Below are 15,803 nucleotides of genomic sequence, written 5' to 3'. Positions count from 1 at the left end.
TACTTGTTGTTGAATAAACTCTTAATATAAAATATTCTAAGAAAGAATTTTCTTAGTATAATGTAAATAAATAGGACTTCTCTTGTGCAGAACTCCCAGTTTTACTACTCTGGATTTAATACTTTGATATGCTGCTTGAAGGAAGTAAATCAAACTTACCTATCTCCACATAAAACCATCATTTGATATATTCATATCAAGAGCTATTAGAAAAATCTAACACTAATAACACCAAAATAACATCTGAAGTTTTGTTGTAAGATTTGCCTGTCATTAACAAAAAAAAAAAAAAAAAGGATGTTCCTATATAGGAGATGTTGTTCCACTAGATTGCAGGAGGTTTTTTTGTTTATATGTTTTAAATAATTTATTAAGCTGTCTCCCTTAATGGCAGCAGGAATTTTCTGTACCTCTGCTGAATGCCTTCAGAACGTTGCTGAGGCATTAGAGGTCAAAGCAAAGGAAACTTGGACTGGTCTGTGGTCAGATCATAACCCTTCAGCAATCTCATGGATACCTAGTAGATCCCAGAAGAACCCTACCCATACCAATACATAACAGTCTCAAATATGTTAGGTTTGTTTTCTTTTTTATTTTCAGGGAGCATGCTAGAAATTGAGGATAAACAATACCAAACAAGCAAGAAAACAAACAAAAAAGCCCCAGTGGACAAAACCCAGTTCTATTTGAAGTGTGAAAAAGAATCAGCACTGCCATTCACTACTAACTATTGCCCTGAAATCTTAATATGACATTTCTCCAAAGTGCCCAGGCAGACACAGTCACAGAAAGGCTTCTGCAGCTGTTCCAGGTGAATTAACTATCTCCTATCCTGACCTCCCTTCCTGCTTTGAATCAGCATTATCCTGTAGTTCTCCTGAATGCATTTTTCTTTTCAACTGAAAAGGGAGAGTTTTTAAAAATGTCGTTGGGTTTCAGCTGCTTTGTGACCTAACCAGAGTCACAAATGCATCATTGCTCAGTTGTGCTTGCAGAACTGATGTCAAAAACCACCTCAAGTGTAATGCTAAGTTTGCATAATAAAATGCAACCAAAAATGAGAAGCCAATGTAGTTGGTCTATCTTGCTCTAAGTGCCTTTACTGTCACATATAACACCCAACCAACAAGGGGAGCACACAACGAAAATTTTTAGAGCCATTGCTTTGTGTTAGAGATGCCTGTATGGGTGATGCTATAGAAATGGCAGAATTGTCTTTATACCCTTCACACTTGACACACCTGAAAAAAAATACACCCCCAAGTTTACTGTCATACCAAAATATTTCTGTCAGTTTTACTATGATTTTTCTTTCAGCATTTCACACAAAAAGCCATATTTCTACATGACTTTGCAAAGATTTTCAAATGCACAAAACACTGAAGTAAAGCTTTTGTGGCAGTCCAGGATGAGTGCATTTGAAGATCTCAGTGAAATAATAAAGACTAGATAGTCTTTTAGGAAAGATAGTTTTGCATTAGCTAAAATATTTTAAATAAATAATATTTTATTTTAAGAATATTTTAAATGATTTCTGCCTTAAAAAGCAGAGAATTTGGGACTAGTTTGACAGAGGCCCAAATAAATTGCTCTTCCAAAGGAGTTCAGCAGTGGAATTTCTCAGACTGCTATCCTGTGATCTGTATTTCAGCCTTCCCAGAATGAGTGTTGTCTATACTGCCCATCAGGTGGTGATACTTGGGAAGGACAAAGGAATTGCTACACCTTGGAAAAAGATGTGAATGCTTCTTGTAATTGTTTGTTGCCTATCATTTTCACGTCTTTCATTCAGCACTTGATCTCCCACAAGAAAAAACAGTTTGAGTCTTTGGCATACTACTTGTCTGAGTTCACAGTCCTTCATACCTGGCTCTCTACTTCTGTGATTTTAATCAGGAGGTTAGAGGTTTAGTGATATTAGCACTCAGTATCTCACTTGGTCTGAAATGAGTAGTATCAGTGCAAATAAATTATACTCTGCTCCTTTGGAGAAGATCAACCATTATGCCAAATTAATTGACAGGAAAGCAGTGGCTGCAGACAGTTGAACTAATGATGGGTCAGAGTCAAGTGAGGGAAGCTGTTAAACTTTTCATAAGCCTTATAAATCTTACATAAGAATTTTAGTAAAACATGCTAGGTAATATAAGAATTAAAATGTGCCGCAGTTCAGTTATCAGCCCTTTCAAACTGCCAATTCTGCCTGTCTACAACTTCCTATGATTTCTCTTCTCTCCGCCTTTAAAGGTTTCGTTCATTTGCTTATCTGACCCTCCAGCCAGCTCCACTGTCTGCTCTGCATTTCTCATTACCAGCTGAGTATCTTATCAAAAGCTGTTGCCATTTGGAAAATGCATTGTTTTTTATTCAGTCTCAACATCATTTTTCCTGCTTCATTGAGCAGGCAGAACTGCAAGACAGCCAGGCAGAGGGAAAGCTTTGTCCTGCAGTTTAATTAAGTCTCAGTTTTTGGACTGTGAGAAGCAGTAGAGGGCATGTTGGATTTAACACCATCACTCCCAGCTCGGCAGTCAATCCTGCTATCATGGGAAAGGAGTAGAACACTTTCTATACCAGAACCACACATTATAGATCCTGAGCACCATTTCACCCTGATTTTGAAAGATGTACATTTGCCCTTTGCCCTGCTGCCCATGGTCTTTCCCCTTTCATCTGGCCCATAGCAGGAAGAACCCATGACCTGCGTTCACCAAGGTACGCAGGTACCAGAGGGCACAACTCATGCTTGGTGGAGAGGAGAAGGGCTCTTGCTTTCCTGGTTTTAAGTGGGGAAAGAACATGCTGGGATGAGTGTCTGGATGTGTATGAGTATCTCTATTAATGGGCAGAGTGAGCATATAAAGATGGAGCAAGTAAACCTGCATTAATAGCTCAACCCTTAAGAAAGCTGAGAAAGGAAAAGCAGATGCTATGACTCCATCAGATAGTCAGTCTCAGTAGAATCCTAAACTTTTATTTTGCACTTGGGTGCATCTGACCTAAACTCCAAAGGATAAGACAGAGGTGTTTCCTGGGCTGCTGCTCCGAAGCCTGGCCTGGAATGCTTTGTCCTCTGACAAAGTGCAAGGCATTAAATATCATAAATATATAAAGGAGAGCTGGCCTACTGGCATATATCCAATAGAAATAATCTTTGATTGTTTTCTTTTGCATCATGTAAGTACGTAAATATTAACTCTGTTCTATATCTTTTGGAACTGAAATATGAACAAATACCTTATGCTTTTTATCCATTTAAAAAGCTGAAGTAAAATGCTGATGCTGAGACAATCAAAGGAAAAGCAAATAAAATAACCATGCTGACTCTAGAGAAAACTGCAGCATGCAGTAAAAGATTTACTGCTTGCTTAGATCATCAGTCGGGACCCACTTGGATTGTCAGCTGGATCTGCAAGGGGAAACAGTGAAGTGAGGAATTGGATGTTTCTTTGTGCTACTTTGAGGCTGATTTGGTGAAGTGCTTATGAAATAAGAGATTATTCACAACAGCTCTGATGCTGCAGAGCTGCTGCATTCTCCTCTTTCATTTTGTCTCCCCAAGCCTCTGATGTATCAAGGAACGCAGAGTCTGCAGAGGTCAGTATAAGTATGAAGTCAACTTTTCAAAGGTTTTATGAATTTCATGAGGGCACCAGGAAAATTTGCTGGATAAGCATCTCCTTGATCCCATTTGCATGTTGATGGTCTGACCTGAGCAACATTAGGTCCCAATCACTTATTTCTAAAATTGGCTCCTCTCTCCTCCTATCTGAGCTGAATTTCTGTTCTGTGTTTCCTTCACACTATTTTTGGTTTTATTTTCTAAAATAATCTGTTGTTATAGATCTGAATACATACTATTTCAGTGAATGCTGACAGCAGTCCTTTTAGCCATCATAGATGATTCCCCGGCTTCATTTTCCACAGTATCTGTTCCAGTTTATTAAAGATGGATGTCACAGAATCAGAGAAGGGTGGAGGTTGGCAGGGACCTCTAGAGGTCATCTGGTACAAACCCTCTGTTCAAGCAGGGACATCTATAGCCACCCACCTTGGACCAACTCCAAAAGTCTTTTTGGGTTTTTTTAATATCTCCACAGAGAGACACTCCACCACTTACCTGGGCAATCTGTGACAGTGCTTGGTCAACCTCACAGCAAGAAGCATTTCCTGTTCCTCATAATTCAGAGAAAACCTGTGTCTCAGTTTGTGCCCACTGCCTCTTGTCCTGCCTCGGGACACCGCTGAGAAGAATCTGTCTCCATCCTCTTTGCACCTTCCCTTCAGATGCTCCTATGTGCACTAAGTGCATTTATAACTGTTAGGACCCCCTTGAACCTTCCCTTCCCTGGACTGAACATTCCCAACTCTCTCACCCTTTCCTCATAGAAAGAATACTCCAATTCCTTCAGCATCTTCAAGGTCCTTTGCTGGACTCCCTGCAGTACGTCCATGTCTTTCTTGGACTGAGAAGCCCAGAATAAGGACACAGTAAAAGAAATATCTGAGATCTGTTTGTATCTACAGTCAGAATATGACTGAAACTTCAAAACACAGAGATTTCAAAAAGTGTAAAACTCTCCAAACCCCTGTTTTTTAAAATTTATTATTTAAACAGAAAACAACAAACAAAGTGCAAAAAGAAGATAATATATAAAATATAAGAAATTGTATGCAATAACTATTTAAACATAATGATAAACTTGAGTATTTTAGGACAGAAAAGTATTGTCAATGCTTATAAATAGACCTAAAGGATAAATTCAGAAGGAGAGGACTTGGAATCTGACTAGGTTGCAGTCCTATGTTTCCACTTTGTTTGTGGAAAGAGATGAAAGACCTTAAATGAAAAGTATTGGGAAGGTTATTTATTATTCTATACAAGTGAGATAGCTTCAGGGTCGACTTGTGTACCAAAGTGTAGATTACCAACTAACACACTTCCCTGTAGCACATAGGTTCTTCTTAGACATAGTTTTAAGTCCTGAGCCCTCATAACTCTCTGTCAAGCCCTGGGAGGTTCACCATTTTAGGTCACATTATAATGGCTGTAGACATTAAAGTTCTGTTTTAATCTCACAATTGCTTTCTAGAATCCTTGAGAAATCCATTCATGAAGAAATTTGGAAAATCAATTTCCTTGATGAAAAATCAGGAAGACTATTATTTGAGATAAAATTACTGTTTGTGCCTCTGGGATGAGAGCTGGCTTTGTAAAATCACATCACCAGGTGGTACAAGTGCTGTGAAATAAACCAGAAACTATTATGAACTATTATGATCATATTGTTCTTTTCTCCTCACTTTGGCTACTTAGCTGTTCCCAATTAATTTAAAAGCTTTCCTTGCAAGGCTGTTCTTTGCCTTGGATCTGAATGCATACTTCTTGATTTTCAGCATACAGTTTTTTCACAAACAGGCCATTCACTGAGAGCTGTAGTCCATAAACTTCTTGGGTCTGCACATCTATTTCAGTTCAATCTCCTGACTGACATTTTATAATGCAATATGATGGCATATGCCAACGGAAGATCACTTGCTGTTTTTCACAAGCTTCAGTAAGTTGATGAATTACTGACTGTAAATAAAGGTTACTGGCCTCTCTCAGTTTTAGACTTTGTTTTCAGTTGCTTTTTACTTGCTGGACTTATGAAATAATATTTCATGCTTCAAGTGTGTTCAGGAGTTGATCTAGGAAAATTTATACATGTCAAATGATTCCCACCAGTCTTTTATTTGGGAAGGTCTGATTTTTCACTAGCACGGTCTTGCTGACTTGTGCCAGAAAGTACTTGCCTTCTTCCATGTTCCTACCAGTCTCAAGAAAACCCACACAGATCAAAATGTCAGTCTGCATGTGTCCCAAAATTGCAAAGAAGGATTTTTAATGCACGACTCCATCTGTTTCCAGTGAACCTGCTGCAGCATCACAGAGGGCTAATGAGTGACTACACTTGCCTTCCCCACTGATCGTGTGTGATTGCTTCAGCCTTAAGCATATAGATTTAGGATTAAGGTTAAGACAAATTCACACCTTTTTTGTAGTTTCTCCTTGTAAGTAGCTCCGAGCCGATTACTGAATCAAGGTACCACAGACCCTGAACTGATACAACTGAGCCACTTACCAGCTGAGCTGTGATAACTGTCTGCATGCATCTAATCCACAGCAAGTGTAAAACAAAATGTAATAAGTTAAACTACCATGAAGGGGATTGGCACAATAATTTGTTATTCACACCTTGTTTCATGGTAAAGGTAAAGTAGAGATGGTGCTGCTAGAAAACAGCTCCTTTTGGCAGACAATTTATACACAGAAGAGAAAGGGTTTTCTGCCTTCTGTTTGAACAGAAGTCACTTTTCTGTCCAGTTCCTTAAAACCACCCAGTCGCTGAGGAGGAAGAGAGGTCATTCAAACCTAGAAAATGGCAGAGCAGTACATGGGGCCATAGAAGAAAAGCTTACAGGAAAAGGGCGGTGGAGTAGAGGACTTGATTGGTTGAGGTCATGAAGATGAAGTTTAGCTAGAAAACAGAGAACTGAGGAAGAATCAGAAAGTGGGGAGAAGTGGGAGCTGGAAGTAGGAGTTCACTGCTCTATATCATATCCAGCATTGCTGTAAGGTAGGTAGATGGGGATCTTGTTAAGTATATAGTACCTTGGTGCTCACTGAGCCAAATGAGAATGGAAAGGAGAGGATGGTGAGGAAAGAGCAGATGTGTCTGCCAAATATACACCTTCCAATTCAGAGAAAATGTTGGAGGGAAACCCAGTTTTCATAGTTTTCAAAAGGAGATAAAATAGCTGGAATGAAGTGAGGCAAATGCATCATAACACCGAGATCAAAAATGTCTCTGTCCTCAGCAGAAGAAGAGGGTAGAGCAAGGCACCAATCAAGCTAATGGGAGATGGTTCAGCCCTAAAAAGACGAAACCAGCAGTGGGAGAAAGGAAGACTGTGGAATAGGAGACTACTATTAGACAGAGCATAAGAGAGATAAGCAAACCCTGGGCTGGTAGGAGGACAGAAAATGATATAAGACAACTGCAGCAGAAGCTGAGCAGTAGTTCTGCAGAGATTTGAATTAGATAGTTTGGATAAATTAGAACTTGCAATAGAGGTTTTAAATGTGGGGTGTGGGACAGGGGTTTCATAAACTGCAAAGAATGGAGTATAGCTAAAATTGCAAAAGAAACTGACAGGAGGCAACAGAGCAAATATGCAAAATCACCAGAGCAGCTGAAAAGGAACCAGAATTCATGAGTTTCAACATCACTTGTCTGTAGAGAGCTGACTTGTTTGTCTCCAGCATGATACCATACACAAAAAAAATAGCTGTCACTTAATCTGTTATTAAATTAAGACACTTGAGGTGCTGGAACTAGATGTCACAGATTTTCTATATATGTATGCAACTGTAAGATACATGTTAATATAACAGGGTGGGACTTTTCTTTTTGAAGAATAAGTAAATTCAAAAAATGTAGGCACAAGGAGTTGGAAGAATTATGGGACTGAAAAGCCAAACTTACGTAATTTAATTCATCTTGTTGGTGGTTGTACATTAAGATATGGTGTTATAGGATTTAGGAAAAAGTCTTTATTTTCTTGATCTTAACATGGCAAAGTATTTTTCTGGGAAAACTGAACTATTCATAAAAGTGTGTGGACCCTTGTGAACTAGTTCAGAAAAAAAAATTAAGGTCTTTCCTTTGGAAGCACATGCAGGGAATAGAGTCTTATCCCCAAGATACTGAGGACAAGACTGACCTATGGATAGTAGATACGCTTTTAACTCTAAAAATCACAGTTTCATGAGTCTGGGCTCGGTCAAGAAAATGCACAATCCCCACAGGTTTCCTGCTTTGAGTGGTTCTTTGGTTCATAAGGCAAAACTCCTGAGTCAAGCAGAGAAGACCTGAAGGACAGGGTTTTGGCGCAGAATATGAAACTCATTGTTAATTAGCATCATCTGCGATTCACATCAGGGATGAAAATCCTCTTATACTTCATGCCAAAAGATCATCTTCATGGAAATCTGACAACTTCAGATGTGTCAGTGCAAAGTTGTTGAACTTCTCACACACTGTTTAGACAGAGCTCACTAGTAGGTACTGAAGGTAATTCAGTCTTGCCCTCCATTTCTGCTTTCTTGTTACTTAGACAATTTTGTCTATAACATTCATGCCATTTGGACACATAAAACAGTGATTTTTAGAAAAGTCCTTAAAACCTCTCATTCAGAAGTACAAGGATTTTTACCAAAAACTTGCATAATTACAAGTTGCAGACATTGTATCACAGTACAGGATATCAGCTTTTTTTTTTTTTTTTTTTTTTTTTTTTTTTTTTTTTTTCCTCTCAGTCATTTTCAAACTATAGTAAACTAGAGTAGTCTGAGAAGAAAATGAGATCAGAGCTGTTTCTGCAAGTCCTTTGGGATTTTTAATGGCCAATAAGTACATAGGACTTCACCTTAACACATATGCTGAGCATTTCTTGAAGCACTATGGATAAAATGGGAATAGACAAAACAGATCACCTGAGACACATAAGCTCCAGATTTAACACAGTTTGAAAATTAGGTGCACTGGGGTAATGTTCCAAAAGAGCTGCAAAGGCAGTCACCCTTGCAGGTGTTGAATACCTGCAGCTCTTTTCTTCCTTGTGCCTAATTTCCTGTTCATTACTGAATATATGCTCTGTGTTCTTTCACTCCAACATTTCTAGCAAATACCTTCCTACAAAACAAATCTTTTAAGGCTTCTGATTTCTCTAAAAAATTGACACAAAAAGTAACAGAAGAAAAGAGAAAAATAGTATAACTCTCGCCATTTTCAATGTCCTTCAGCAAAATATTTTTCTTTAACAGCTGAATCCAGTTTTCATCCTTAGTTGTTATCTCCCCCTTCCTGATGTGCCTAACATAACAGACATAAAATTTTTGTCTGATAACATGGATTTAGTTGCTGGAACACATACTGTTTCTTTTCTTGTGAGCTGTTCTAGCTTGCCTTGCTCTCTGGAGTTTTGCCTTGTGTTGCATACAGTGCAGATTTTATCCCAGTCATTATTGTTTGTCAGACTTGAAAAAACACTTTTTTTTTTTTTTTCCTCAAGACTTCTTAATGGCCAAAACATTCCAACAAAACATTTCACAGAAAATGAATTAATTTGTAGAGAAACTACAACCAGTAGTTGTAGTACCACCAGTATTATCCAGTAATTTGTATAGGCTTTGTCTTCAAAGAGTGACTTGCTTTCTCCCATTTGTTTAGAAGGCATATTTAACCTCAGAAGGTGCTTGGACTCCTTTTCAATATGAAGAAATGAAGTAATTCTTTAGCTCTATGATATCATCCCGATTTTAAACAGCTAACAGAGCATGATTGTTTAAGATACAATAAGAACTTGTAAGCACATTCAACACCTTCAAACTAATTTATGCTTTTTAAACTTATGGCCTTGTTGTTTGTTTGTTTGTTTTCATTTAGAGAATATAAAACTTATGGAATATTGAGAATACTTAGACATTGGTGTATTGAGTCTGGCCGAGATGGAATTCACTTTCCAATAGCAGACTTCACAGTGCTGTGCTCTGCATTAGTACCTAGAAAGGTGTTGATGGCACAGCAGTGTTTTGGCTACTGTTGAACAAGTACAGCATCAACTCTGTGTCTCCAACATTTCCCAAGATCCTGGGAGGGGACACAATTATGCCAATTAAATTAACAAAAGGGATAGACCATATCATATGACATCATTCCAGATATAAAAGCTAAGGAAAGGAGAAGGAAGGGAGGGCATTTTTCATTTACAGCATTTGCCTTCCAGAGAAACCACTAGGTGTGTTGAAGTTTGGTTGCACACCTTGCCTGCTTCCCAGGCAGTGGCTGAACATCCCTTGTTGATGGGAAATAGGGAGTAAACTTTTTTTTTTTTTTTTTTTTCCTCTTCACTTATGCATGCACAAAGTTTCATTTTTGCTTCAGTAAACTGCCTTAACCAGTTGTGTTCCATCTAATTTTCTTTCCCCTATCTGACTGGGAAGGGGAGTGATAGAGTGGCTTGGTGGGCATGTGGCATCTCTCCAAGGTGAAACCACAACCATCCTTTTTAGTGCCCAAGGAGTGAGAAAAAAGGTAGTTCTCTCTCTCTATCTGACTGTCTCTCTGTCTATTCATCTATTTATCTATCTGTCTATATTGCATGCTAAAGCATTTACCAAGTAGCAATATCCTTTGTGGGACACAAAGTTTGTCAGCTGCACTGCTTATCTCTTTGTTTTGCTGAGTTTGCTGGGAACATGTTAACACAAGCAATGGTTCTGTGCTTTCCCCTGACAGGCCAGCCTTGTTATGCAGGGGGAACTATCTTCTGTGGGTGGGAGGAAATGCATCTCCCTCTCCCTGCCCAAGATTGATATGAATGGGTTTATAATGCAGGCTCCCATGGTCATTGTTTATCTTTATTTAAGCTGCTTAATACTGTTAATAGTATTAACAAATACTATTGGCACACTATGGGATTTGTGGAATCTGGTGTGGTCCTGGTGTAAGGGAAAACGAACTTTAAGGATGGAGATACTGAAATTTTCCCTGAGGCATCCAGTTCCTGGGTGTCAGGGTGTGTGGAAGGATTTGGGCAGGTTTCTAGGGTGGTTATTACCTCCAGTCACGTGAGACTTTACACTCGAACATGACCAACCCTGGCAAACTGACCCATCAATGATGGAAGGGTGCCTTGCCCACCCCAGTGAAAGCCAGCAACTTCTTGCCTTGTGTTGGGGCCTTAGCTGTGCCTGCTGAGACTGAGGACTACTACTGCCTCACAGAGGACTGTAGTTGAGGCAGGAGCCCAAACTGCATTTGGGGACACTATGGCTCAGACAGGGACTCAAACCACAGCAACTACTTGCACCACTAGTGAAAATAAAATATTGGATAAAGCAAGCTATGGGTCCATATCATTGATAAGAAAGAGAGAAGAGGAAGAAGGAGAAGGAGAATGAGGGCAATCAAGAGAGGAGAGGTCAGATGAAAAAGCTGGTCTTTCAACGAAGCAATTTGAAAGAGTGAGACAAATCAAACAGAAACCTGAAGTTACCCATTCCTTGACCTCATCAGAACCTTGAGACTTATGGAAAGACTACAGTTGCCAGCCAGGTGATGCTGGGATAACAGGGCTGATAACCAGCAATTAGAAGGTCATGAAGCCACAACAGCTAAAATCCCTTGCTAGAGATGGGGAAATTGAAAGAGGAATAGGAATAGAAGGAGCAATTTGCAGCCTCTGGAGATGGCCTCTCTAAAGTATGAGGGCACGATATCCATTTAAGGAAGGTCTTGTGAATTCCCCAGAAAAGTGGAACACTGCAGGTGAAGGTATCAAACGCTTGAGAGAATTAGAAGTCCTGGAAGTGGTCTATAGTAAAGCAAAAAGTGATAATGTCCCTGTCTAGGTTTAGGGACAAATATTAGGAGAAAATTCCCTGGAATGAGCCTTTCCTCTGGAGAGAAGGGCTTTGATAATCCTGTTTGCCAATGAGAAAAATGAATCCTAGTGGGTGAAAGTGAAAAAAAATCCCAAACTGTTTATTAACAAAGAAAAAAAAAAAAACCAAAAGGGTGCCCGCAAGGCACAGAAAAGGATTGAATAAATGCTAGATATTGAAATTTCAAAATTTAACTCTCATCTCCCACCAGACAGCATAGCCATGAGGCAAAGATGGAGGCTGTCCTTTGTCTCAGGAAAGGAGAGGAACTGGAGTTAGCACAGCCACTTGGGCATAACAGATTGGAATCTTTCTGGTATTAGTCTCTTCCTTGTAGCAGAAGTTGGTGGGTTTTAGTGTCCTTCTCATGATTTTTCAGCTTCTTTGAGGTCTCAAGTTTGGGGCAGCCTCCCCACCAGCTCCCCAGATGGGCCAAAAAAAAAAAAAAAAAAAAAAAAAAAAACAGGTGAAGGAAAAAAAAATAAAACAAAAAAAACCCTAACAACAACAACAACCAAACAACAAACACAAAAAAGAATACAGGTGTTTCTGGACATAAGCAGATCATTATGAAATAAAGTATCATAATAAAATTACCCCAAGACAGTCCCTAAAAATCCAGAAGATGGCTATATGGAGAAGGCGACTCTAAATGCCCGAGAAGCACCATCATGTACAAGTTGTACCAAAACAAAAGAGGCTATGCTCTATTTACTGATGGATCTTTCTGCATGGTAGGAAATGATCAGAGGTAGAAAGCTGCTGTGTGGTGTCCTACACAATGACTGCTGAAGGAGAAGGAGAGTCAAGTCTATTTGCAGAAGTGAAAGCCATCCAACTAGCCCTAGAGATTGCTGAATAAGAAAAGTAGCCTGTGTTCTATCTTTACACTGACTCTGGATGGTGGATAATGTCCTAGGGTGGTGGTTGCAGCAATGGAAGAAGACTAGCTGGCAACACAGGGGCAAACCCATCTGGGCTGCTGGGGCAGGGTGTCGCTGCACAGGTAGAAAATACGACTCTGAAAGTAAGTCATGTAGATGCACACACCTGCCCAAAAGTCATGCCACTGAAAAACACCAGAATGTTATAGGACATAATTAAGGTTTTTTCTGTGGGCATGAACCAGCCAAACCAACTCATAAATGTCACCCTGGGAGGACTTAATTTATTGCTGTAACGGGTCAGCAAGAAGAGCAGTGATACTAAAATACAGGGGGTATTAACTGTAGATGGGCATTTGGACACTCAAGTAGTGATTTCAGGGTTAAAGAACAGAGACATGGACTTTATAAAATGGCTTAGGATTCAATATTCCAGTGAACACAGTATGTGGATAGACCATTGAGAGACAATTGGTTTTCTTGCATAGTTGCAAATACAGAATCAGTAAAAAGCACTTGAGTTTCCTACAAGCCTTGAGTCTCCTTTTGTTTGTGAAACAAAAAACTCTCACTGAAAACCATTTGTACATCCACATAATTCCACTGTCATATGACAAAAAAACCTGCTCAACAGTGTGATTAAAGGCTTTCTATCTGGTTGCAAGAGAGTATGGTTTTTAACAGAATTTTGGCTTCACTGGGGCTGTTTTCATAGGCTACCACCAGGGAAAAAGGTTCAGACCCCAGTCTTTGTTAGTGAATGTTTTGATCCTTTGTCAGAGAAGAAATGTGTCACAGACTCATGAACAAATAAATTTTTATATTAAAAAAAATAAAAAAATAAAGATTCTATTGAAAAGAAGTGAAACAAACAGCAGTAGAAATAATTTTAGGCAAAAATTAATAGTGAATTGACAAAGCAGGAACTAAACAGTCACTGTTGTATGCTAAATTTTTGCATATGATTACAACCAGCATGTTTATTGTATATTTTGAGAATATAAATATTGAGCCAAAATACACATAATTAATAAATATAGACTAAAAAAGTCCAAATCCAAATTCAATTTGCAATCAAATCTGCATGAATGTCTGTGCACTTGGTAGACAGTAGTAACATTTTCCTGTTCTGTCATAGTCCCATTTAATAAAAACTAATATTTAAAGATTGATGACATGCATTATGTCTTCAATATTTCTTATGAAAATCTGGAGATAAAAATGTATCCTGATGTCAGGTGAGCCCAGCATAAATTGGTACTGGAAGGAGGTGTTAATGACTGCCTATATCTTAGACCAAGTCTAAGCTTTAAAGAGCTTCCTTATCTGTACATGACTCTGGTTCACTTTAATCTTTCTAATGTGGCTGTAAACAGGTTGTCAAAATCAAGGCATTACATTTGTATACCAGATCCCCCCCTCCTTTTTATTTGATGAAAATAAGCTATAGCAATAGATGAGAGGCTTGCCTGGCAGGAGTTTTCTTGGTCTGAACACAGCTATGTTGGTCAGCAATCACATCCCTACAGCCTCAGCCAAGACACATATGATTATTTATCAGGGCATTTGCTTTTTGCCAGATGTAGGGTGTAAGTGGTTCTTGTGAAAGGAGGAGAACTGTCACACATTGAGGTCTAGCTCAAACAGTTTCAGCATGTAAAACCTTCTTTCTCACCACTACTTTGGAGATATTCTTGTGAAAGACCCAGAGCAGAGGACCAGACCTAAGCACATTTTTTCTCAAACTTTCTGAGTGCTGCTACGGGAAAAGTGTGATCAGAGGAGAGGATCCTGCAGAGGTGGGGCTGGGCTGTTCTCAGCCAACTTCCTGCTCCACCTTGAGACTCATTATCAGCTTCCACCTGCCACCTCCTTTCCTGGAGAAGCTCTGGCTGTGCATGTGCTAACAAATCAGTGCGAAAAATCTACTTTAGGGAAGTGAGAACCAGGTTAACTATAAAAGCCCCTCACTCTCTCTGAAGATGTGTTGTGGCCTGTGAGACAACACATTTTGAGGAGCTTGTTGTGGGAGTTGAAAACTTATTGAAGTGTACCTTACAAAATTAAGGGCTATCACTCTTGTGGAAGTACATTTTTAGAATTTAAGGACTTGTTAGCCAACACCTTGTGAGGCAGAGCTATTGTACAAAAGCCTGAGAGTTCCATGACATGTAACTTTGTTCAGCCTGGAGAAGAATTTATAGCAAATATCAAATCCTCTACCAGTGGGTTGTGACACCCAGACACCATGCTATTCCTTAGTCTTAACACACCATGTCTATAGTCATGTCAGTGTGTGGTAACTTACATGATCAGTATGATAAGAAGCTGTGAGCATTTAATGTATTTTTCCAGATATTTCATGCAAACGAGCATCTCCTTCCAATATTTCTTCAGAGCATCACTAATCTGTTACAGTGACAGACTTGGTATATTTTATATCTTCCTACTAAGTTCTTTGCCAGTGCATCCATCCAACTGTTAGCAGCACTTAGGGTTGTCAGAGAGTTATTGAAGGAGGAAAAGCTCTCTTACCTAACTGAGCTGCTGCCAGCATCAAGGTCTTGTGCTGTCACTGCACCTATAATGGTCCCCACGGGTGTATCCTCATAGACTTCCATCGTGTACATGGGCTTGCTGAACACTGGAGGTTCATCCATGTCCAACACATTGATCTTCACAGTGGCAGTATCTTTGAATGGACCCACTGAGTGAAATCGATGGTCAAGATGGAGATTGGAGGCCTCCACCTTAAAGGTGTATGCCTTCTTCGTTTCAAAGTCTAATGGCTGTAGAAAGAACAAAAGTAAAACATTAGATTGGACTAAAAATTAGATATTGCAGAATCACAGTCATCGGATTAATCTGACAAAACTTAAGATGTCTTCAGTGTAAAACTAATCTCCTGAGCTAATCAATCATTAAAGTTTGTTTTGCAGTTCATCTTATGCTAAGGTGGTTTTTGAAATAGGCCAGATGAATCATAGTCAGGAAATTACTGCTTCTCTCCATCAAAAAAATCAGGATGACTGGCATGGATGTAAACAGTTACAGTGTAGATGTCTGAAGTTAAATGAGTGAGATTCATCTCTTGCAAATGAGCTGAGTGCAGGTTAGTCAGACATTTGCATTTGCAACTCTCATGCACCAGCAATCAGCTGCCTCTAGCTGATCCAGCTCCTTAAATAGAAGATTTCCTTTTTTATTATTTTTTTTTTTAGCAGGAAAAGCTTTCAGAAGACCATGACAGTGATGAAGATGAACCCAAATGAAAACTCTGATATATACCAATGAGTCAAACTAAACTTCAGGTATGACTTGGAATGTGAATTCTAACTTGATCTGAAACAAGCTTTTCCTGTAAAATGTCAATCTTAGCAGTGAACTGCTATTCATGCCATATGTTTGAGCTGCATGTACTTTGCAAA

General features: G+C 39.2%; 1 protein-coding gene across 2 annotated transcripts in view; it reads right to left on the bottom strand.

Moving 5' to 3' along the window:
* The window catches only part of CDH12 (cadherin 12), a gene marked incomplete at both ends in the record, with an annotated part of 155,738 nt that overhangs the window by 22,716 nt on the left and 117,219 nt on the right, over positions 1-15,803 (bottom strand). For both annotated transcript variants that reach the window (XM_083864680.1, XM_083864681.1), the window contains one exon: positions 14,911-15,164. In XM_083864680.1, the coding sequence (XP_083720806.1) occupies positions 14,911-15,164 (254 nt within the window). The remainder of the gene's footprint in view (positions 1-14,910; positions 15,165-15,803) is intronic.

The sequence above is a fragment of the Zosterops lateralis genome, assembly GCF_965231275.1.
Source record: "Zosterops lateralis genome assembly, chromosome: 1".
Taxonomy (NCBI): domain Eukaryota; kingdom Metazoa; phylum Chordata; class Aves; order Passeriformes; family Zosteropidae; genus Zosterops; species Zosterops lateralis.
This window is presented reverse-complemented; position numbering and strand designations above follow the sequence as displayed.